The 24,409-nt window shown below is 45.4% G+C and overlaps 1 protein-coding gene across 1 annotated transcript in view; it reads left to right on the forward strand.

Annotated features, from left to right (window-relative positions):
* etv4 (ETS variant transcription factor 4) overlaps nt 1–23,369 on the forward strand; it is a 30,790-nt gene extending 7,421 nt beyond the window's left edge. The window contains exons 5-12 of the mRNA XM_084567550.1: nt 14,153–14,282; nt 15,197–15,379; nt 15,479–15,909; nt 18,635–18,703; nt 19,368–19,415; nt 20,175–20,347; nt 21,716–21,817; nt 22,848–23,369. Of these exons, the coding sequence (XP_084423676.1) occupies nt 14,153–14,282; nt 15,197–15,379; nt 15,479–15,909; nt 18,635–18,703; nt 19,368–19,415; nt 20,175–20,347; nt 21,716–21,817; nt 22,848–23,075 (1,364 nt within the window). The 3' untranslated portion in view covers nt 23,076–23,369. The remainder of the gene's footprint in view (nt 1–14,152; nt 14,283–15,196; nt 15,380–15,478; nt 15,910–18,634; nt 18,704–19,367; nt 19,416–20,174; nt 20,348–21,715; nt 21,818–22,847) is intronic.
* The last annotated feature ends 1,040 nt before the right edge of the window (nt 23,370–24,409 follow it).

A 24,409-nucleotide genomic window follows, 5' to 3' on the forward strand; every position in this document is an offset into this window, starting at 1 on the left:
GGATACTGTAACTCGCTGATGTTACAGTAATCTCTTTGGCAGGCAAAGCTATGCAGAAACAGAAGGTCTAATGACCCAGTCGCCATGAAGTGAATTTGGATGCCGGCATTGTGGGGCCACCGTCACCCATTTGCATGACTTTGAAAAGCTGAATGGGTACGACCCAGGAAACCAGTAAAAAATTATTCAGGGCCCAGGTACAAAGATGGCCCTTTGTGCACATCGGAAGGTGTAAAATGGAAAAGCAAATTCCTGGGCTGCACATCTGAGCGCCTATTTGAATGAGTTTCCCTTTCTTGTTGCGCTAACAATGGCGATTCAGGATCTGGGTGGGAGTATGTGTCGCCTCTACAAACACTTTTTTTTTTCTCCCCCCTCCCCGTCCCCATTCAGCCCATTGCAGGCTTGTCCATCTTTAGCAATGACACTGAAATGCGACTTAAAGAGAACTCTGAGAATAATCCCATCCCCAAAGTAAAACTGGCAGCTTTCAGAGCCACTCAAAGGCACTTCCTCCCACTGAAACCCGCGTGTCTTTTGTGTGCAAACATCGTGCGATTTAACCAGCTCCAAGTCCCAACCCGGTGACACATGCCCTGTGCAACATTGTCTCCGCGCGTTGGCCAATAATGCGCAGGAGGAAGTGCAGATGAACCCCGGGGCACGCGGAGGTCGTGTCTACTTAACCTCCTGGCCTGTCAGCCAATCAGCTGTCAGCCTCTGCTAACGGTTGACCTGGGTATGATTTGCAGGGTCAGGGGGGCTTCAGTTTGACGGGCAGCTCACTTATACACAGCAGAGACACTCCCGCGTTGACAGACAGTCTCCCTGCTGATCAGAGTCAATAGAAACAGAGTCCAGCTCCAGAGTATCTCCCAGAGCATCTCTATTCAGCTTTGACTCAGGAAAAATTGAAGCCGACAAGCCGCTTTATAAAAACGCTTCTTCTCGAGCCTCTGTGTGTCTGTCGAAAGCACACCAGAGGAGCCCCGTACTACACTGAGAGCATTCTCAGGCATAAAAACAGGTGAGTCACCTGTTTTGGAAACTCTTAAAAAAAAATAAAAAAAAAAAAAAGCACAAAGAAAAGCCCTAATCCCAGGTGACCGGAGTATAATTGAGGCTTGCATTGAAAACGGCGCCCTGGTAAAATTAAACATTGTTGTTTACCGAGTCAAGTTGTTACCTGCATGGGTGTGGTGTCGCCGGGGGAAAAAAAAAAAAAAAAAAAAAAAAGGAGCAGAGCGATGGAAAAAAGAGGGTGGGAGAAGCGAGAACACTGGGACATGTCGGAATGCTAGGTCAGAGAAGGGGAGAGGGCAAAGGAGGGGATTGTGCAATACCTGCACATCTGGTGAATCCATCTCATCTGGTCCGTTCTCTCCCTAAGTTCACGGCTGACAAGCGGCGCTCTGGCTGCGGGCCGCCACTGAGGGAAGGTTAAGCAAACACGCAGACTTTTTATGTACTTGCCGACCTGCCCGTATGCATGTGTGTGTGTGTGTGTGTGTTTTTAAAGGTAATCGAGTCACCGGTGATAACGGCGCTCCGTATTTTTTATTTTTTTCCCCCCACTGAGCTGATGTGCACGTCTCAAAGTGAGGATTTTAATCTCGTCAAGGTTCAGGTCTGATGTTTGTTTCTCGGCGCTGACAGCACCTTCGGGGGTTATCCTCGCCTGACGCTAGGCAGTCGGACAGATCCTTTTGTCTGTGAGCCGCCTGCGGGGAGGAAACACATGGAGGTGTCAGTCAAATTTATGGTGCTCATACTTAATTAAAATAGTTTGGACATGTCGCAGCTTTAGTTTTTTGTTTTGTGTGTGTCAGCAGCACTAGTTTTTAGCGAAGGCTCTGCCTGCACTGAGAGCTTGTTCTCCTTTGTCCAAGTATGTTGTTTACACTTGAAGCAGCTCGAGAGATGTGACCCATTCATAAATTTTCTTCCCTGTGTGCGTAAAAGGAAGTGTGCCTCTCCCTCCCCCCTCTCTCTTTCTCTCTCTCTCTCTCTCTCTCTCTCTCTCTCTCTCTTGCTTTCTCCCCCAGTCCTCTGCTGCTCTCTCCTTCAGTCTTCATTCATAAAAAAGCCCTACAGTACTACAGATCCCCCCTCTCTCTCTCTCCCTCTCTCTTACGCCCCCCCTCCTGCTCTCCAAGTGGATACTCCAAACCCCTCCCTCCCTTCCTGTGTCTGCACAAACTAAGTCAAATTTAAAAATCTGGACTCTCCCTCCCTCCCCTTTCCCTTTTCTCCCTACCTCTCTCTCCGTCTCTCCCTGCGCACACACACATTGAGCGTTCCAAGATGTGAACTAATCCAGTGATTTTAGAGCTGTGTGGGACGATTGTTTAGTTTCGGGCCTTGCAGTAATTATATAGGAAGTTGCGGCTATAGAATGCCGTTACAGTTCCTTCTCAGAGCGCGAGCTGAGCGAGGGAGAGAAAGGAGAGGAGGCGGCGAGGGCATGCCGTTAAGCTCCTTCAAAGTCCGCCTTATCTTACATTTCGTCTGATCCCAGCGTGACTGTTTTTACTTGGAAGCTAAATAAAATGATGCGATCAGATAAGTGTGTTTACACGGCCCAAAAATCGGAAATGAACAAACAGGTGTTGCCCACTGCAAAGCATCGGATTGGGCAGAAATATAAGGGAAGGATTTTATTTCCCAACTTTATTGACAAAGCTGAATCCACTCAATAGAAGAAGACGACCGAGATGGAGCCACATTTTCAGCGTTGCTGCTGACATGGGTTCCGGCTTCCTTTCTTTTCCAGCACTTGTTTGAACAACTGGTTGTTTTTTGACCTCAGTGTTTCTGTCCCTCCTGGAAACCAGATCAAGTGTTTACGTGCTTGTAAGGAGATAATATTGTTCTACTGAACAGATTATCAAATTTGATAGAAAACTCCTTCTGTTCAGGTCAGTCTCTTCTGACTGAGCTGTTTACATGAGGCCTTGCTATTCAGATTATTAGTGGAATAGTAGTGTGTATGAAAAAGCAGATGCAAAAAAAAAAAAAACACCCTAACCATAACTACATGCTACATTTTTTGGAGGGCATTTAAATTACTTAAAAAAAACTTCCTTTTTTCTTTAATTCTTTGGTATAAAATTGAGAAAAATGTCTCAATTTACATATAAAATGTCCGTACGGTGCTAGCTTTGTCAGACCAAGAATAAAAAAAAAAGTCAAATTGTCACAGATATGTGGTGTAATTACATTAAAAGTGTTTTTCTGTTCATCAAAAAGAGTTGCAGTAACCCGGCTCTTAACCGAATCCTCCCAGCAGCGTGTCTCTCTGGCTCTGTGTGTTCTGCTTTGTCATGAATTCACAGCCTCCCTCTTGTTTGGGTTGTTTTTCTGGATCCGAACTGGCCCAATCAGGCCCTATTTGGAGCGTGGGGCGATGGGGTGAATCGACCCCCCTCCTCCCCTCAAAAAAAAAACAACTCCTTCTTTCCCCAAAAGAGAAACATGCAGCTCTGTGTTCTCCACTTTCCAAAATACAGCTGCTACGCAACAAAGTGTGCAAAAACAGCCAGGTGCCTGCCAGACGTGCGCAGATACCGCCGGCTCGCTGGCTGGCTGGCTGGCTGGCTGGCTCTGGGGAGGGCGAGGCTTCTTGCACGACAGTGTTTATTGTGGCATTTTGTTTTGTTTATGGGTAAAATGGTTGATTTCTCTTACGTGAGCAGATGAGTTCTTTTGACAGCCTCTCATGTGTGCACATAAACACTCTTGGCCTGGCGCACGCACGCACACACACACAGATTCTCTTTACACACAAACTTCAGCCCTGCAGTTTTATGAATGGGCTGGTTGTGAAAGACTGGCTGAGGCAGCACATTGAGTTAAGGGGAGTAAACCTTCATTCATGACATTGACATGAGTTATTCCGCCGCTAACGACACCTAAGAGAAGTGCAGGGCCATTTTTCTGTCAGCCTTTCTCTGACTACAATGTTCTTTTCAAGATATTATTTTATTAGACCTGCTATACCCAGTGAAGATAAATACTCTCCATTTGCTTTATGTTTATTTGCTGGAGTTTGAATCACATCTTTGATCTGAACATATTTGGTTTTAATTGAGTTTCAGTTGGGCAAAAACAGAGGTGTGGCAACGGCACAAAGGTCATTTCAACATTATTTAGTAATCTTTTAGTCAGTCACATCAACCGAAATGAGTTTGTAATGGCCGGGCATTTGGAGTGAAAGGCGTTTAACGGCTTCCAGTGGGGAGGTAAAAGCTGAACTTCACCGTGTTGATTCAGAACAGCCCTGTCAAAGCCAGGGGGGCCGAGGGGATTTGAGCCAGGCAGCGAAGCCCGAGTGTCAGCGGCAGAGCTTTGTGAATGGGCTGCAGTGTGTGTTTTATTACAGGAGAGCGAGGGGAGGTGTTTGCGCAAGGAAAAGAGAGTTTGTGTGCGCCCGGCGCATCCCTGTGATATTCGTGTGCATCAAATGTCGGCATGTTTCTGCTTATTTGCTCGCGCGGCTCTGCTTTCTGCGGTGGGAAAGGAGAAAGAGGCGAGGTCGTTAAAATAACTGTAGCTGAACTTGAAGCGATCGCTAAGAGTGTGTCAAATGCACACACAGAACCGTGATGGTGTCCAGTCTGGGCATGTTGCTTGTTAGGATAATCCCAGTTACTTGCAGCTTGAGTCTTAGTCTAGTTTTGGCCACCATCCACCTGAGAAGGAATATGATTACTCAACAATTAGCGAGGTCTAAGAATGCAGTAATCCGTAAAGAAGCTTAAATGGGAAGGAAAACTTATTACCATATTACCTTCCCATATTACCCAAACAATCATAAGATCTCAAATCTGATCAGAATAGGTAAGAATACCTCCACACACAATTGGATAGCCCCCCAAAATCCAAATCAGAGTGATTTTGTTGTAAACTAATTCAATTGTATGGCGCTCAGGTGACATGTTTGCATAAACCAAATGGATTTGATGGACCCCTCAGATCCTTGCAGGAGCATAAACAGTACCCAACGTGGAGGCTCCAGACCAAATTTCGGTCGCAAACGATGCTACAGTGAATGGGTGAAGTCAGGCCTGGCTTCCAGGCTAATAGTGCAAAGTTTTTCCTCCAAAATCCAGACATATTTCCAGTGTTTCCTTTTTGATTGTACCAAGTGGAATCACAAAATTCCATCAAACAATTTTTCGTAACTTTCCCAAACCAGTCACTTGCTGCGCTAATAATCAGAATTATAGCTCAGTCAGGCCTAGTCTAGCCTGATCAGATTGAATTTTGAACTGGATTGAGAGGGGTGGTGTAAATGTGTAGTTATTAGGAATAAATAGATTTATTTCTCCAAGTTTGCCCCACGTGGGTTAATTCATCGGGTGATGTGCCAAGTTTCCGGAAGGGACCAAAATATGGAGGTGGCAAAACAACCAGTTGTTCAAACAAGTGTTGTAAAAAGCCGGAATCCATTTGGACAGCAACGCCGAAAGTGTGGCTCCATCTTGGCCATCTTCTTCTGTTGAACAAGTTCTCTGTTGTCAACAAAGTTGGGGAAGAAAACCTTCTTCTTCTTCTTCTTCTGTTATATTTCCATCATATTCAGCACTCAACCACTTTAATTTAATATATGCAAACAGTTAAATAGGAAGTTCTCACCAGGAATCCCTCCAAGCATGGAGGGAAATGTGAATGCGCCAAATGTGAACGACTATTCTTGTGTCTTGTCTTTTGTAAATGGGTTTGTTTCTAGAATTCGTCACCTTAAAACCACTTTGTGCTGGATGTTTCTTTCCCTGGCTGATTTACTTGTAGCAGATGTTTCCAGTAAATGGTTCACAAAACCCTTAGAAAACAAGAGATTTCCAGATCTGTTTGTGTTGCTCCTCGGCCAACAGGACACGCTCATACGGCATCAACGCGCTAAACCCGCACTGCACGTGAGCGGAAAGGGTAGCTGCAACGTATCGTAACCTGCTGACACAGACCAGAAGGTGTGTGGAGTGAACTGAGAGCCAGTGTACGATGATATCGATCCTCGCCGATCCAGGAGCGGAGTAGGAGGAGATGGAGGGGGTTGATAGATGACTTGATAAAGATAAAGGGCAGATAAATCAGCTTGAAGGCAGATAGGGGAAGGAGAGGGGCAAGAGCGGGTCAAAACGTGCCGTTTAGCATTACGGTCGAGATCCCGATCGAGAAGCCGAGAGAGGGTGAAAGGGAGGGCGAGAGGGGTTACGAGAAGCGCGGGAAGAACTGTGGATGTGGCATGTTCGCTGATAATTTCAGGCAAGGTGTCCCGGCCTTTCCGTGTGTTATCTCTTTCTGATAAGGCAGATTCCACCTCTGAGGCGCACATAAAGGCGCACACACCCTTCCCTCGCATCCACAATTACCCCGGTGGGCAGCTCATTATATCATTTCAGTAACGGTGTGTGGGGCTGGATCGATGGCTACATTAAACATTAAGAGGGGACAGCTATATTGGGGGCTGAGGGATCCAGAGTGAGGAGTCAATATTGTGCCAGATTAATTACATCCACCCCTCGCCTGTGACGGGATGTCCCTCTCGCCGCACACGTCCCGAGACAGGGATGTATTGTACCGGGTCCACTAAACAGCAGCGGGCCGGCCAGATTTATGACTGGTCAATGGCCATTTATAAAGAGCCAACGCTGCACAATTGAAAGTGAAGTGGACAATAGGGAAAACATGAGATGTCAGAACGTTTAGTGATTTAAACTGTAATCCCTTGATACAACCAAGAAAGTGGAAGTTAATTATTAAATAAAGTTCCATTTTCCCATCCCTCAGTCATTTCTTTGCTCAGAAAATAAAACATACAACACTTTTAAACTGATTCTGATTGATAGCCAGTTCATTGAGAAGGCTGCAGCTCAAGAATCATTCCAAGAACACTTTGCTCTATTTCCAGTTGCTGAAAAGGGAAGTGAAACTATGATGTTGGCAAAATTGCCTGCCTTTCTCATGATTACTGTCATTCAGTCCTACATCCTGTTAGCCAATGCACCATGATGCACCAAAGACTTTTTAACGGCCAACGGAGGAACCAAAAGAGACCAAAAAAAATTAGCAAGAAAGGCTACAGAGTGCCGTACAGGCCAATCATCCGTCTCACTGATACCACTGTACTTTCCATCAATCTCGTTAGGCTTGTTTGGCAGGTATCTGACAACCATTCTTTAAATATTCAAGGGGCCTGAACCATTATCAGATGAGAGAGGAGCGACCTGTAAATCAGATAGAGCCGACGCTAATGGATCCAACACTCCCGGGCTCCCCGAGCAGACAGGCTCTGAAGCCACTCATGAGCCCGTCGGCTCTCGGAGATCAGGATGAGCTTGTCGGCGCGGGCTGGGCTGCTCGTCTCTCTGTCTCTCTCTTCCCCTCTCTGTCTGTCTTCCTGATTGTGCAGTGACCTGAGAAGCATGCACACATGTCCAGCACATGTTTCCACGCACCAGTGGAATGACTGGATAGCCTCTGCAGTCGGAACGGTCTGGATCATATTGTATCGGCTCGCTTCCCCTTGCCTCTGCTCGCTCTCTGCTTCTCTCACTCTCTCAGAATTTTTCCACTGAACTACAACCTGCAAAGACAAAACGCATTTAATTCATACTGTACTTTAGTTTTACTGTATTTGTTTAACCGAAAGAACAGTTGCTACGCTATGGAAGTAAATGTAGTGTAGAAAAATGATTCCTGTGAAGATACTGTAACTGCAGCGATTGTAGTTATTGATTTTCTCTGGCAATTGGGATGATTTACAGTAGGTCTTCACATTTATTAGATTTGTCTTTGTCTTCTTCAATGGCTAGCCTCGGTTATGAAAATGAAAAGAATTGCAATCAACGTGATATGCACAGGTTTAGGTTTGGTTTTGATGACCTACCTGGACGTACGTGTCGTCATCCTCGACACGCCTTAGCCAAAACGTAGAACCTGCACCATGGTGATGTCAGTTCTTCAGAAATTGCCTCATGTTTACTTACTGTAAGCCCAAGAACTTCATAATTGAAGGTCTTATCTTTCTGTTTGCTTTCGCATTGTGTGCAGGAACTGTAACGGTGACGTAATAGTCCACTGGCATTAATGTGTAGCATGTCACATAGTTCTGTGCCTCATAACGCAAAATATGGCAATTTTGTATATTGGCTTGATAACCCCAGAACCTTACTGTTGGTCTCTGTTTCGTTCGATGTTCAAGGCTAGTGTTAAAAGCTCTTTTTTTAAATGCCAGTCCAAACACTTGCATTTGGACCCCTCACTTTACACTTTAAGTGTGAAGCTGCTTCTTCTATTGGGAACTTTCCACAAAGCAGGAACTGAAAAGTCGGACACAAAAAAAAGTGGTACTTCTCCAACGACAAGTTCCAACAGTGAGAAAAAAACTGGAAGTCTGTGCAAAACAAAATGTCAGAACGCTTTTCACAATATCAGGCCTAAAGTACAAACATCAGGAAGTTTTTTTTTAAAAAAAATTTAATCCATGTCTAGCAACCTGAAGGAAAATAAAAGCTGCGGCATTTAAACTTCTGACTTGTGCAACTGAACTTAGGTGTTGTGCTTTAAAGCCCAATTATTATATCTCTCTTTTTTTTTTTTTTTTTTTTTTTTTTACATGTCAGTGTTGTGGGGGTAAACCTTAAAAATCATTGTAAAAAGGTGCAAAAACTAAATATTTAGATCTTTTAACTTAAAAAAACTCAAGGCTAGAAAAGAACCCAAACTTGGTCTGAGAAAGTAAAAACTCGCCTCTGCACCTAGGAGAAAAATTACCACTGAAACATAGGTTACATCGAAAACTAGTCAAATTCTTCTTAATTACGCTGTTGCTTTTCCCTACTATACCTCTGCCACAATGGAGCTACATATTCAGCTAAGCAAATAATGTTGTTTTCAGCGTGAGTGTGAATCAATAACTTCCTTTTCAACCTTTAAAACCATTGTGGTAATAATTGGCGTCCTGGTTATTATCGATCCGTCGCCGCATAAGGAATCAATTGGCGTGAGTGGGGAGAACCAGGTGTAGCCTGCAATTCCAGCTCACTTTCAGCGAGGCCACGTGCTGCTCGCGCCGCACATGTGCAATGCACCGTCATCCGAGATAAGAACCAGATCCCGTAAGGAAGGTGCCTGTAAGAGAGCGCCTTGAATCTTATTTGTATGATTGGGCCTTTAAAGTGCGTATTTACATTAACGCTCACATGTTCTTCGCTTTGGCGAGATCCAGTCACCCTGCTTGACACCGGGGCTGATGTCCAATGAGTTATTGTGAGCGAGGCTGTCGTGTGCTGCAGACTTCCAGAGGCTTAAGACTTGGCCAAGTCGCATATAAACATTGAATGTAAGACTCTCCAGATGCACTCCTGTCTTGAGATTGGATTTCCCTACACCAGGGCCTTTAATGGTAGGAAATAATACGACACGAGAGTTCATAGCCAGGTCTCGTCTATTGCATAAAATGGCTTGTTCATTTATGATTTTGAACGACTGGAACAGTAAAGCTTAATCTCATAATTTCGCCTCCTTTGACGCAGCATGAATGTGTTTTTATTTCCCATAGGAATCCAGTAGTGTTTCCCAGCGTATTCACACCACCTCCATATGGCTCATCTGACAGGCCCATTGTATAGAGAAGAGTGTGTGTGTGTGTGTGTGTGTGAATGTGTGCGTAGGGGGTGCCATCCCTGCTCATGCGATTTGTTTGTGGTGGGTGTCTGTTGAATAGGAGCCCCCCCGCTCCTCAATGTAATGATCCCTCTACTTCCTAAAGCACTCAACCATGACCATCACCTTTCACCCCACATCCTCCCCCTCCAAGAGCCAACATTTACATATGTATAAGTCCATCTCCACCCCGCCTTTAGCTGGGGGGGTCATCTCTATACGTAGGGGTGATGGTAAAGAATACAACAAAATAAGGGAGGCGGAGATAAGACAAGTTTGGATTCAGTAAGAAGCCTTTAACCCTTATCAGTTTAGGAAGTGGTGGGAATCTGCCGAGATCCTCCCAGTGTTGAAGGACGACGTGCACAGCCTTGGCAGCGTGCCTGCCAGAGCATACACACAAATATGAATGTATGCTTTAGTACACACGCCTCTGTGTCATCTCAAAATCCGCTGCTTCACCAGGCCACAGCTCGTGTGTACGGGATCTGTCTTTTAACTTCTAAACACCTTTCACGTTCTCCACGCTTAAGTTCATGAACCGACCCTCCCCCTCGGTGCAGAAGAAGAACCCGTGAAATATGAGGATCTCTGTGAAGAGGTGATGTAACATTTACCAAAAGCAGTTAGAGGAGGTCATATTGCCCCCAAATAAAAGCAGGAAGAGATGGGGACCTGAAGAACATAACTCTCTCTGGATCCGTTTACACAACTGCCAGCACCTTTATAAACTTTAGCAGCAAATTTGACATAATTTGGACAGGGAGATTTACTGTAATATGCCAGAGAGTTTGTAATAACTGGTGGAGACCAGAGTTTGTTTTAATTTAGGGGCTATTCTTGGAACTGGATGTTTGATTAATTCCCAAATTGTGTTTTTAGACATGCAAGGGACCTTTTTGGTCTCAATATCACCATTTGTACAGATGTAACTGGGCTCCAGAGGACGAATCCCAGCAGCTTTGCAGACTTTTCAATAACTTATCAAGGGAATTCTCTTTAAGTCTTGTATCCTAAACAGTGTCTCTTGAAGTGCAACTTCCAGTATCCCGTAGCACATCTGCTTTAGTGTGGAGGAAAAAGCTGCATGAAGCCCTTCTGAATCGAAACACAGATAGCTCATTGTGGTGCATTGATTTGTTTTTCTTGCCAAATACGCCTATCAGCCACAACATTAAAACCACTGACAGGAGAAGTGAATAACATCTTGTGACAATTCAATGTTCTGCTGGGAAACCTTTGGACTTGGCATTCATGTGGATGTTACTTAGACATGTACCACCCACCTAGACCAGACCAGACCAACCACCCCCACCCCATCTCAAAAACAGCACAAGGTGTTGACCTGGCCTTCAAATTCTCTAGATCCCGAATTGATCCAAGTATCTGTGGGATGATCCACAGAGGCCCCTCCCCTCAACCCATTGGACCCAAAGGCCCCAACTAACAACATTCTGTTGCCAGACACAGGACACCCTCAGAAGACCCATGTCCATTCTCTGATGAGTCACAAATGTTTCGGAGGCACAAGGGAGACCTACACAATATTAGGAAGATGGTCATAATGTTATGCCTGATCGATGTTTTGGCAAGAAACACTGCTACTGCTAATTACTGCTAATGAAGGTCAACTATTTGAACCAAAAATTTGTGCTTGAAGACACCACAAAGACTACCGCTAATTGGCAACCAGCACCAACGCTCTTTGCCTGAGTCAGAGGAAATAACTCTTCATACCAGCAGGTGGCAGTAGTCTGTATTCACCATTCAAAGGGGAAACAGGAAGCGCTGCTATTAGCCGGGAGGCTAGGAACCTAGGATGACCGACAAACCGTCATTCAACATGATCTTATTGTTGCGAAAATATAAGATAATAGGAATATTCAGACGATGTTAAGACGAAATATGTGACGTGAATATTATTTTCTTGCCTTCGTCACTTCTGTTTCTCCTCTCGTGCAATGGTTTGCTTAGCTTAATAGCAAATCTGAATGATATCTTTCACCAATATGTCCTGCCATGATTCAACATCCTCAGTCAGCTGAAAAGCAGGAAACACTGTCCGATCTGCACTCATACTGTGGGACACACCAAAAAAATACTAGGAGTAGTTAGCTTTGTGTGTCATGGCCCTCACAATTGTCAGTGTGAGCGTGTTAGCACACTCCTGTTAACCTGTAGTTCAAATCACTACTGTACCAAAGAACAGAAATTGGTGCATTCATTGTTCATGTTCATTGGTGTATTCATTCATTTCATTTATTTAGCAGAACATCAACCAACTCTAACTAATTGGAAACGTGCCCGAACAGCAATCACAGCCACTTGCCAACACAAGAAGCTGTCTGGTGCTCATTTACCAGATTTATTAATCATCCAGAAAGGTCACACACAAATAGCTCAAACGCACACATACCCAGACCCCTCCAAATACAGCTGACGCCGTTCCCAGGACGGGACCGTTTGAAATGGAACATCCTCATAAAACCAAGAGCCACATCAAGGGCAATGTATCCCTGCCAATCGCATTAGCAGCTCCACTTGGCCGCATTGTGAGTGGACTTGTGTACAGTCTCTGAGGATCGTTTGCAGTTCATGACCACGGCAGAGAAAAGAGGGGGGATGTCAACAGACAAACGGGCTCGCATTAGCCGAGCGGCAGTCATGTGCCACCCCGAGTGTACCAGCAGACGAGCTGTCGGAGACTTAGAGGAGGCTGGAATCCCATCGCGTCTGTCTGGGAAATCTGGGTAAATGTGCTCTAATCCTGTTGATCCTCCGCTAAAGCCAACACTTCCTCACCTGCCTGCCATGGGAGAGTGAGCACAGACCAAAAATAGGAAGGTGATGATGATGATGATGAGCAGCACTGTTTGATGATCAGAGTCGGTTTATCATTTGCTCTCGGAGGCAAACGGGCAAAAGTGAAATAAAGGAAATAGCAGCAGAAAGGGAGTTCAAACTTTGAAGTATGAATATGTAGGTGTAAGCTCTTTCCACGGTCTTCACTCTCATTTTGAATAGCAAAAACTGTAATTGTAACACATGTAAAATGAAGATGAAGAATTAAAAATAACCACTTTAATGTCAAGTATTTAAATCTGAAAAAAAAAAAAAACCTAATCCTCACATTTGAGATGCAGAAAATTAGGCTTTTTTTTCCCTTAATCATTTTTAGTGACACTTGATGATGAACCCTTTTATATCTTGGTACTTTATTGTATTTTTACAGCCTGGTCAGAGAGTTCATGAAACAGCAGAGCCTAACTAGAGATGCTTCTGTGGTTTGTGTCTCTATAATCTTTTCTCACTCTTTGTTCACGCCATTTTCCTCCTTCATTTTCTATTTTTTTTTTAGTTTCACTTCCCAGTCAGCCAGACCTTCTCTTCTTTTTTTGCCTCCACTTTTTGTCAATGGACAACACTGTGTAATTACCTGGTCTGTGCTTTCAGTGTGGCCTGCTTTGTCAGCTCCACACCCACTCCGTGCACACGCACACACTTACTTTTACGCGCACACATTCGCGAGCGTTCATAGATGGAGTCCGGCCCGAGATTGCACACACTTAAACGCACACTCAGGCGCACACATAAATACATGCCTCCCCAGCTGGAAGTGCACAGCTGCTGCTGTTTACCCTGTCGGGACCAGAAAAACATCCTGTACAGTTCTCCGGGTGAAAACCTCCCCTCGCATAATAAACACAAGCCCTCGGCACAGTTTGAAGCTCCACTTTGGGTGGTTTCTGTGGCCATCAAGGCAAAGGTCCCCTCCAGCAGTCCAGCTTGACGGACAGTTTGGGGTGTTAAAGACTTGAGGGCATACCTATGGGGGTCATGAAACAGAAAAAAAAAAGGTCTTTTTGGACTGTGTGGCATTATCAGGTTATCACACTTCTTTTTTCATCTTCCCATCTTTACACAAGTGCAAAAAAAAAAGAAAAATAAATGATGGCTAACATCTGGGCACCAATAGGAAAGAATGCTGAGACCGAGAATCGGTGTATATGCTGTTCTAACAGAGGTGTGACATTTACTTTCATCGACTCGGAAGACATCTCTCTGGCCCGTACGGTTGTTTAGCTTTAAGCTCGACTTTGACAGAGGAAGTTTTGGCTGCTGTTGTGTCTGGAAGAGTGAAGAAAAGTGGGCGAGGACACTTTGGGCTTTCCAAATGACTGCTGGAATGCAGTCGTGTGTGAGCATGTGTGTTTTTTTGTGCGCCTGTTCCTCTCTGTGTTTATGCAAGTGTGTGTTTATACCCGTCTGTCTGCTGCCCCGTGTTTTGCCGTTGACAGTCACTTTAAGCGTTTTGGCTGGCACGTAAAAGAGATTCCTGTGCAGACAGAAGAATTTGCTTTGGCCTTTGAGCTCGGCTGCAGTAGTATCGGGGCAGGGCTGAATATCACAAAGGAATATACAAAGCCGGCTGCGTTGTGTGCCAACCCTCACCTCTGTGTTCTGTTTACTGTCTCTTTTGTAGCGGTGGCATTTCACAGCCCTCCAGTCACCATCAAGAAGGAACCGCAGAGTCCCGGCTCCGACCCCAGCCAGTCCTGTAGCCACAAGCAGACCTTCAGCTACCCCAGTGGAGAGCAGTGCCTTTATGCCAGGTACCTCCAGGTTCTCCTCTTCAGACTAGCTAAAACAAAGGCAACTGAACTTGTTAGAGCTTTCTTGAAGGTGTTTCACCACTCATCCAAGTGTCTTCATCAGTTCTAAATAACCGTCACACATTTTTGTTATTTTTTAACATTTATGTGTGGTGCCATGGTGGATGATACCACCCAGGATAATCTAATCTAACAGCATCCTCTAATTTCAGGTGATTAGGTTGTCAACAGAACCTAGTTATGACTTTCAGGTGGGCACCACTTTGATGAGTGGTAGAACATCTCCAAAAAACTCAATCTAGTCCAGTTGCCAGTTGTTTTTCAAGAATCACTCTTCTGGTTACTTAGGAATTACAAGAAAACACACTGTCATCAGATTTTCTCAACAGAAAGTACTCCCACTGAAACTATTACTGCAAATTATGACGCTGTTTCTGGAAAGAAACGTGTTACCGTGGAACTGCGAGCGCCAAATTTTTAATGGTCAATTTAGGCTCTGATGATTGCAGTTTCATTATTTACCTCCATTGCATTAAAGTGGAGGCAGAAATCTCAAGGGACACAAGAGCATGATTCATTGTCTCCGGCGCATATTTACTGGCATCCGCTGTTAGAAAAGGCAGAGCAAAATGAAACAATGATTGTTTGGTTTTTATCCTTCTCAACAACAACAGCAGCAGCACCAGCAGCTATCCCTGTACAGCGGCCCAGCGCTGGTCAGCTGTCATCATGCATGAGTCCACACAACAAAAACTCTGACCACATGTTATTGACTGAACTCCCACGAAAGGACTCCCATTAGCTCTGTTTGTTGTATTGACTGAAAAAAGTTCGACCCTGTCATGACATGTGTATTCATGCGTGGATGTGTCCTCACGAGAGTGTTCATGTATTTTTTTTAATTTTTTTTACAGTGCCTATGAGCAGAAAAGGGCTGCGGGAGGAGCTAAGAGCTCCTGCCCAGGGACCCCAATGTCCCCCATGCAGCAGCATTACTCCCCAAAACCTGCCACGGCCGGACGGCCCGATGCTGGCTACATGAACCCAGCTGCCACCTCCCAGCCACTTCCCAGCAACAGTTATTCTATCAACACCAGGTGACACTGCATGGAAATCTTAGCAGCGGGGATTAGGGATTCAAGAATCGTCTATTTATAGTTGGTACAAGAACTGAACTGTTGTATCTGATTTCTCAGTTCCAGGTTTCAGGGCCCTTCAGGTGACCCCATGTGCCCCCAGTTCCCCCCACCAGGGCAGGCCTTTCAGCGCATGCCATCTGCCCCAGCTGGACATGGCAGTGGCGGGGGAGGGGGCGGAGGGCCAGGGGGCGGAGGTGGTGGCGGCGGCGGAGGCGGCGGGGGTTATCATCGGCAGCACTCTGACCCCTGCATGCCTTACCTGCAGCAAAGCTTTAAGCAAGAATACCTTGACCCGCTGTACGAGCGGGCAGCCCACATGGCAGGACCAGGGCACGGGACCGGACAGGGACACGGGCATGGGCACGGGCACGGGCACGGACCTCACCCCCACCCACATCCACATCCACACCAACACTCACACCCACACCGGTTCCCACCAGCCCACATGATGGTCAAGCAAGAGCCCACAGACTACACCTATGAACCTGGTGAGTGATACACAATGTTGTATATTAAAAATGATTCGGCACAAGCTGCTACAGTTTTAGCTTTTCTGTTTCCATAGCCCAAGAAAGAATTGTATAATTGATCAATATATATTTTGGTCTCATAGAATAATAAAAAAAAAAAAAACACAGGTTACATTTCCTTAAACTAAAATATGGCCAAAAAACAAATACATTTAAATAGAAATCATTAAAAAAAACAAGACATTGTCATTTTTGAGAACCAGCAAATGTCTGGTATCTTTTAACTCTCAGGGTTACTAAAGGCCTAATGCTACAAAAAATAAACCTCATGTCAGTTTTTATGTTTTAAAAAATAATGAAGATGTGCTGAAAAGTGCGATGTATATGTTTTAGTGCACATAAAATCACATTTTAATGTATAAGTGTATACTTGTGAACTGGAACTTGAGTTCAGTTTATTTAGTGTCTTTCCTCCTGTTGGATTAAATCAAAACCTCCCCGGTGTGCATAGCTAACTCCAGTACAAAATGTCCAAAAGGCAAACAAACTTCTTCTCTGTATCTAGACTCCCTCTCAAACAAAACTCCTCCTTTCAACTCTCTGACACTTTGCAACAAAAAGAAAAAAAGTATTTTTTTTTTCTCTGCTGCAGCTACACTCCTCCCTCCCTCCTCCCTCCTCGCCTCCCTCCCTCCGTTCACCGCTCTCTGTGAACGAGAGAGAGAGGCAGAGGAATTTCATTGAGAAAATGGAGGGCACTGGAAAGACTAGAGTCCCTGGTGGAGTGCTCCGAGGTTTCAGGTTGCACCAGCGGCTTCCTTTTTCTGCAGGCAGATGAACTCATAATGGAAAAATGAGCGTGGCCGCAGTAACTCGAACCTCTCACTGGCTGGGCTTTGGGAGAGGGTGAGGGAGGGGGGGGGCGGGCGGGAGGAGCGGAGGGTACGGGGTGGGGTAGCCAGCTCAGGCGCTTTAACAACAAGCTTCACCAGTGGAAAGCACAAAAACCAGCTCATCTGCTCCGTGTGTTTAAAAACGGAGGGAAGAGAGAGAGAGAGAGAAAGAGAAAGAGAGAGAGAGAAACATTGTGTCCTCATTCACCTGTACGGAAGCTGCTACAGATTCCCACAGGTCGGGTGTGAACCGCAAATCATGCCTTCAAGTGCTGAAACCAGCAAACAAAACAAAACAAAAAGAGGAACGACGCGACCTTGAGAACGAAGGAGGGAAAGTGCAATAGGATGTTTTTCTGTGGATAACTGCTAGAAGGAGTTGCATTTGGTGGAGTTTCCTTTGAGGCGTCTCTGATATGAGTTTGACCAGCTGCAGAGGCTGATCTGACATAAAAGATCAGAGTGCATCCGTCTCTTGGAGACAGATATTCAACGCGCCGGGGAAGTCAAAATCTGGAGAAGGACAAATTAAATCAGTCAAATTTAATGTGAACAAATTTCCCTTTATGAGCACAGCTTCTCTGGGACAGTGTGTAAAGGCTGGTTATAGTAAAAGGACTAAATGAAAAAAACATTATTGGATTCTGGGCTGTCCTATAAATCCAAACAAAGCCATAAATTTAAAGTGTTTCGTTCAGGCAGTTACATTAATTAACTGGTGTGAGAGGTTTTGACTGGAGGCGCTTTTTATAAACACCCTAGGATTTTCTTTGTTATTATTTTACATGGCTGTTTAATTGTAATCCCATCCCAAAACTGTAAGATCAGAAGCATGTAATGTGAAAATGGTAATGGGGCAGAGGAGAGAGGTGTATTGAAGTAAATGGCGTGTAAAGACACCGCCGCCAGTGTTCTCTTTTTAATGTGAACAATGGCAGTTAAATGCCACACGTCTACAATTCCGTTTTAAAAGCAGGCTAGAGAAAAGGGACTCCTAGTTTCACATTCAAATTGGCATTCCACCACTTAATCACTGCCATTGTGTCGCATGAAAGACACAAAATGGCCGAGGCACTCAGTGCACAATTAACCCCCGGCGCTATCACACCCAATCTGCCCATCTCTCCCCCGGTGGGAGCCTGCCACCGCTGCCAGACGTATTATTTACAGTATGATCGAGTGCCGCTGCCCTGGAATGGAGGGTTTTGATTTTCCCCAGTGGCGTCTTATCACGGTCACAGCGCTGCAGCTGCATTCCCCAGGAGTGAGTCACGGTCGGAGCCAGAGGCAAAGAGCTGCACCTTTCCGTTGCACTTTCTGTGCACTTGTTTGCGCCCATTGATGCAGCTGACGGACAAACACATACGGACCAGTCGCTGACTCATCTTCTTTTGTGCGCACAGACGGCCATAGAAAGAGTTAGATACACAAAAACAACAGAAGGGCAGCACAATCGCGGGAGCTTAATAGTCTCGGAGCGTATGACAACATGTAAAAAAGTGTTTCAACACGCAGCCTGAAAGTTCACGAGGTGCAATGTGAAATCTATTTCGGTGAATGCAGCTTTTTGAGCCAGTCATTGATGTGCCCAGACGAAGTGCAGACACTGTATACTGTACCACTTTTCTGGTCTGGTGAAGGTGGCTTGCTCACGGCCTAAAAATACCACCAGAGACAAGAGAAGTGATATGATAAATGCAGGGTTTGTCCTTGCAATGCTCGCCGTGATCAGAAAACATCCATACGATACATCGCTGGGGAAGGCACACAGTTTGACATTTCATTTCGTCGCACTTAAGAGCAGCTTTCTTCTTTTTTTTGACCTGAAGATATTTGTGTTTCTTCTACAGATGTGCCTGGATGTCCCTCGATGTACCACCACAACGAGGGCTACCCAAACCCCCAGCACAGCAATGAAGGTAATTTGAACATTTGCATGACCTGATTGACCTCATCTATAAATAACCTTCACCTTTTGCCTTAAATTGTAATTTTTTATGGATGGATCCAACCTCCTCCAGTCTCCAGTGCTTTATCTTCATCACGCTTTTGCTGGTTAGAGCTCTGCGGTCATTGGCTAACCGGCGTAGAGTGTCCGTGTTTCCATTGGCTAACCAGTGGTGTGTCTATATTTCCATTGGCAGTGGCTCTCGCCTCACCCCTGCCTCAAGAATCCCTGAATAAACATAACTCCTGGAAAAAGCCCCTGCAAAAAGGAAAACAAGCCCTCCCTTCACTCCCCATTGTTTGTTAGATGGTTTGGGGTAATTCAGATTCTTATTCGGCTATATTCTGCGGATAGAAGCTGTCAAAAGACTCTTAAAGGTCCAGAGGATTTTACAAAGAAGTTCACGAGATTCAAGCCCCCTTTTTTTTCCCCCGGCTATGAAGCCCTCTCCCCGTTGAAGTGCTCTAGAATACTTTTGTAAAAGACGAGTGCGCACTTCTCGATGTTGTTCATGCGTGAATGGATCCTTGTCTTTTCGATATTCAAAGCTTGGCGCTGATCCCAAGACAACAAGCTAGTTGTGCTGAGATCAAGGCCACTTGGAGCTCTAACACAATTCTCCTCTTGTCTCCCAGGCTATCTGTTTGAAAATGACTCCCGTGTGGTTCCAGAGAAGTTCGAAGGTGAGCCTTGCCTACTCATAACTCCCTCTGCACTCGCACAGTTTCATTCGCGACACCACAGTATCCAAGGTGTTAGGTGATGACAGAAGTGTAAGAGACGATCACTCCAGTCTCTATAACTGATCACACGTCATTCAGGCATCGAAGGTCCTTGTGTAACAGCTACATGTGTCTCTGTGTGCTCAGGAGCTCACTTGGTGGGTTTGGTTACTTCCGTGCATACCACGTAGGGCTCCTCTGTCACAGAGACGAGCGGTTTCCCATGGTGTTCTTGGTCACTGACGCTAAAGGAGATTGAGTGAAGAGCCCGAGGGTGTCAGCCCTGGTTGAACCAGTGAAGTGTGCGAGCTCTCAGAGAGACGACAGCAGTAACTTAGCTGTGCTTCTCATGTTCCCACACTTGTGTACAACAGATCCAGTGACCGGTAAACAAGCGAGAACCAAACACGAATCAGTGTCCCTTTACCGACTTACTGCCTTACCTGTCCTTCACGGTAGCAATCTTGATTTTTACCCATATCTTCTGAGCTACCTTTAGGTTTTATTTCATCAAACATTTCGCCCACATTAAAGGATTCATTCAGTTCAAGTCATTGTGCATACATGAAGTTCAGATGACCTGTTGGCTGAAGCAGAAGCATTGCAATCGATCTTTATGGCCTGCATCACAAGCTGGTCAGATCCAGTAGCTCCCAGGCCACTTTAAATTCAAACAATTTTGCTAAACATGCTAACCTTTTTTCTGTTCTCGTCGTCCAGGTGAGGTGAAGCAGGAAGGGGGCGGCGTTTTTCGCGAGGGCACGCCTTACCAGCGCCGCGGCTCTTTGCAGCTCTGGCAGTTCCTGGTGGCTCTTCTGGACGACCCGGGCAATGCCCACTTCATAGCCTGGACCGGCCGCGGCATGGAGTTCAAACTCATTGAACCCGAAGAGGTACGTCTGAACCCTTTGAGTCAACATTGGGGGTAAAATTTGAAATTGCCACTGTGCATCATGGCTGCATATTGAGGCCTTGACATTTTGTGAGAAAATATACGTAGGGATTTCAGCTATTAAGCGAGAAGTTGAGACTTTTTGAACCGATCCTGATACAATCCAAAATCTTTTGAGGCGACTGTTGATCCTGCATTCGGAAGCCTTTCTGCAGATTTTGGCGCTTTGAGCCGCCGCAGCAATAAAATCAAATGTTTGGAGAAAGAGATGCATAATTTAAAAGGCATTAGCAACATTTTTAGTGCCATTACTGTATTGCTTAACAGACAGTGGAGAGTGTTAATAGAGATCATGACGTTAATATAAATCTGATAAGGACAGGAGTTATTCTTGGAATGAATATGGCAAGACTCTGAGGTGCTGCCTCGATTACAGCAATCAGGAGTGGGATTTGGCCACTTTCCTCGTAGGTCTATTCTCTGATCCATCTTCCATTAGCCCCCCCATTCATTATTCAACACATGCACCGCTGGATTGATAAATGAAGGACGCGAGCCATTGCAGAAACATCCAGCCACCCCCGTTCTCTCTCGCCTAGTCGCATATCTTCAGTCAGGACATTTTCGCCATGTTTAAGTCTGCAGTTTGACTGGACGCATCAGACAGCTTCCATTTAGGTGGGCCCTAATACGGAGCGGCTTATATTGTGTTTTCCATTATCTTTTTACTGTACATTAAAAATGAATGGGGGTAAGAGTTTTACAAGAGCAATTAGGGCTGAGAGCCCACTCAGAGATCAAACAAGGGCTCCTTGGCCACTGTGGGATACGACCTGTCTTCCTGAGTCATGAATCTCAGAGCTTCCCTTCCCCCAGCTCTACCGTCCCCACATCTGGGTTGTTTGTCAACATAACATTTATTCACTGCTGCCATGTGATCTGATTGACTCCCTCCTCAATGCCCCGACCGCGTTTGGTTTTGGTGAGACGTTAATTTTCTATCAGAGGTAGCGGTTTCTTATCAGGGTTCAGTTTTGGGCCGTATTTTATCGGCTGCCATGGCTCCTATTTCACTGCAAACACTGTGGGACTCTGGTTGCATTCAAGTGGTAATGGGTTACATAAAAAGGAAGTGAAGCCACATGTGGGGACTCGCCCTGCTCTTGGCGTGTTGACACAGTTGACTTTATAAGCAGAGGGGGCAGTTTGGCTTGTCACAGAGGACCCCTAGTGGCGGGGGTGTGGAGTCACAAGCACCAGCGTCAGCTTTTTAGTTTCCATCATGAGGATTTTGAGGGTAAAAGAAACACAAATGACACTCCTCCAACGAGGCCACTAACGTTTTTTTAACTTCCTCCTTCCTCCTCAGGTTGCCAGGCTGTGGGGCATGCAGAAGAACCGTCCAGCCATGAACTATGACAAGCTCAGTCGCTCTCTGCGCTATTACTACGAGAAGGGAATCATGCAAAAGGTACAGGATCGCGCCTCTCTGCTACTCTAAGGGCTCAGAGAATTTAGAAATTAAACTAGTGTGGCCTTCACCTGTTTGCCATCTTCTATATGAGGACAAATCTAATGGTATCAGTTTTGTAGAGGCTTTATGAGCTGTAACTAATGGCTTTAAATGGTTCCAGTAATAACATGTCCAGATGCATCTTATTGTCTTATAACTGACCCGTAAATGTTCAATGATCTTTATAAAGCCACTAGTGGCAGCTTATAAATCCACTGTAAAGGGGGAGCCTATTACCATATGTGTAAAAAGCAACAATATGAAGGACGACATTTGTAATTCTTCTCTACCTTTTCTTATTTTACACCCTCTTGACCTCCTCTCCTCCCCTTGTCTTCTCCTGCTCCTTCTGTCTTCTCCCCCTCCCCCTCATTCTCTTCTTAATTTTCTCCTACTCCCTCTCAAGTTCTTGCCCTCATCTTCCTCCCCTCATTCCCTCCTCCTCCCCCTATTTTCCACCATTTCTTCTTTCAGTTCTTCTCTCATCCTGCACTTTCTCTTCCTGTTTTTCAATCTCACATTTGCCACCATCTTCTACTCTTCATCTCCTCTTACGTCTCACCTTCTTCTCCTTCTGTCATCCTACACCTTCTTTTCCTCCTTCTGGTGGTCCTCATCTTTTTTCTTCTTCTTGTCGCCCCACCAAGCCTCCCTTTTCCCTCCTTCCCTCCCTTCCTCCCTCTTGTCCCCCTTCCATCATCTCCCCTTCCCTACCTCCTTTTTCTGCTTCCTCCCTCCCTTTTCTCCCCTTCCCTACCCCCCTTCCTCCTTTCTTCTTCCCTCTCTCTTTTGCCAACTTCTTCTCCTCCTTCCGGTTGGTGGTCCTCATTTTCTTTCTTCTTGTTGTCCCGCTTCTCCTCCTCCTCTCACCCCACTCCTTCTAATCCTTCCCGTCTCCTTTTCTTCTCCCTCTCCTTGTAAATATCCACAGAAAACACGGTTGTTGTACATTCCTACCAGCCTCAAGTCATTCTCTGTCTTTGTCCAGGTGGCAGGCGAGCGCTACGTTTACAAGTTTGTGTGTGAGCCCGAGGCCCTCATCTCTCTGGCCTTCCCTGACAATCAGCGGCCCAGCCTGAAGGCCGAGTTCGAGCGCTACGTCAACGAGGAGGACACAGTGCCCCTGTCGCACCTGGACGAGGGAGTGCCCTACACCCCGGAACAAGCCCCTCAGAACATGGGCCCCCAGCCCTACTCCAAAGGCTACATGTACTAAAAGCCAGCCCCCCCCACCACCACCACTCCCCTACCCCCTCGCGCCCTTCCTTTCTACCCCACCTTCAGAAATGCCCATCATCATACACACCCTGAAACCCTGCGCACCTCTTGCACATGCCCACCCCATCCACTTGTATATAAGGCTATGGTGTTTTTGTTTTAAATTAATCTCATTAGGGATTCATTTTGTTTTTTGTTTTTAAGAGCTGCATTCCTCACACATCTGAGGCCTATTCAATCCATAAACATGACTGTGGTTGAAGAGATTGCTTAATAAATACCCATAATAATACTCAAACTGAAGTCCAGACTATTCTTTGTGTTTCGGTTGTGAGTCATATTACAAGGTAGTACATGATGACACGTCACTGGACTAAACAAACATGACTAAAAGAAGTATTACTGAACCAAGAATAAAAGTTCAATATTGCGACAAAACTGCACCAAAGCTAAACCTTTGACTGTAAAAAGCTTAAAGCAAAGTGAGATTAAAACCAATGTTTTTGGGTTTTTTTAGCCACATTTACCTCAACATGCAGAAAGCTGGGGAAATGATGATAACCCAGCAAGGGCCACTTCCTGTACGTGCTCATATTGGTCAGTGCAGGGCTGTGAAAAGCAAATCGAAACCTGATAAGCCAATTAATCAGTAACATTTGCAATGTTTACAAGGACTCTATTCCACTAATAATCTGAATTAAAAGAAAAAGCCTCCAATAAGTAGGGATTTTCAACAGGAAAATATTAGCTCCTTTGATGCTCCCAGCAGGCAGAACCACTTTGTGAAAGCTGCAACTGATATTTTGGGGCTTGTCAACACACATCTCACCAGATCATTTTATTTAGCGTCCATGTAAAAAGTTGGAATCTCTGATCAGAACGATCGATCGGGTTGAAGAAATATTGTCCAAGCGGTAAACCCATGCGTCACGACAGACCGTGGTGCCACTGCATGGTCAAGCGGGGTGCATTTGTGTTTAATATGTGACAGAAATCTACTATATTTCTGTTAACAACCAACAATTTAAGTAATAATGATTACGCAAAAAGCTAGCAAGGCCTGGATAATGCTTTAGGGATAAGGACTGAAACCTCGTTGGACAGCAGCACACAACTAGACCGGCATCAGGATTCAGTTTCAAATGTGACCACTCTTTACAATCTGCCATTCCACAGCCAATGAGGACTCAGATTTTTTGAAGAGAGTCCTGCAGAGGTGGAGGTACACCACCTGCAGGTCAAGTCAGGGTACAGTACCCGTCAGGGAGCTGATTCGTGGCTGCAGATGTTAAGCAACAGCTGCAAGTAGCTTTCTGGACCTGAATAGCAGTT

Source organism: Chelon labrosus (genome assembly GCF_963514085.1).
Source record: "Chelon labrosus genome assembly, chromosome: 19".
NCBI lineage: Eukaryota > Metazoa > Chordata > Actinopteri > Mugiliformes > Mugilidae > Chelon > Chelon labrosus.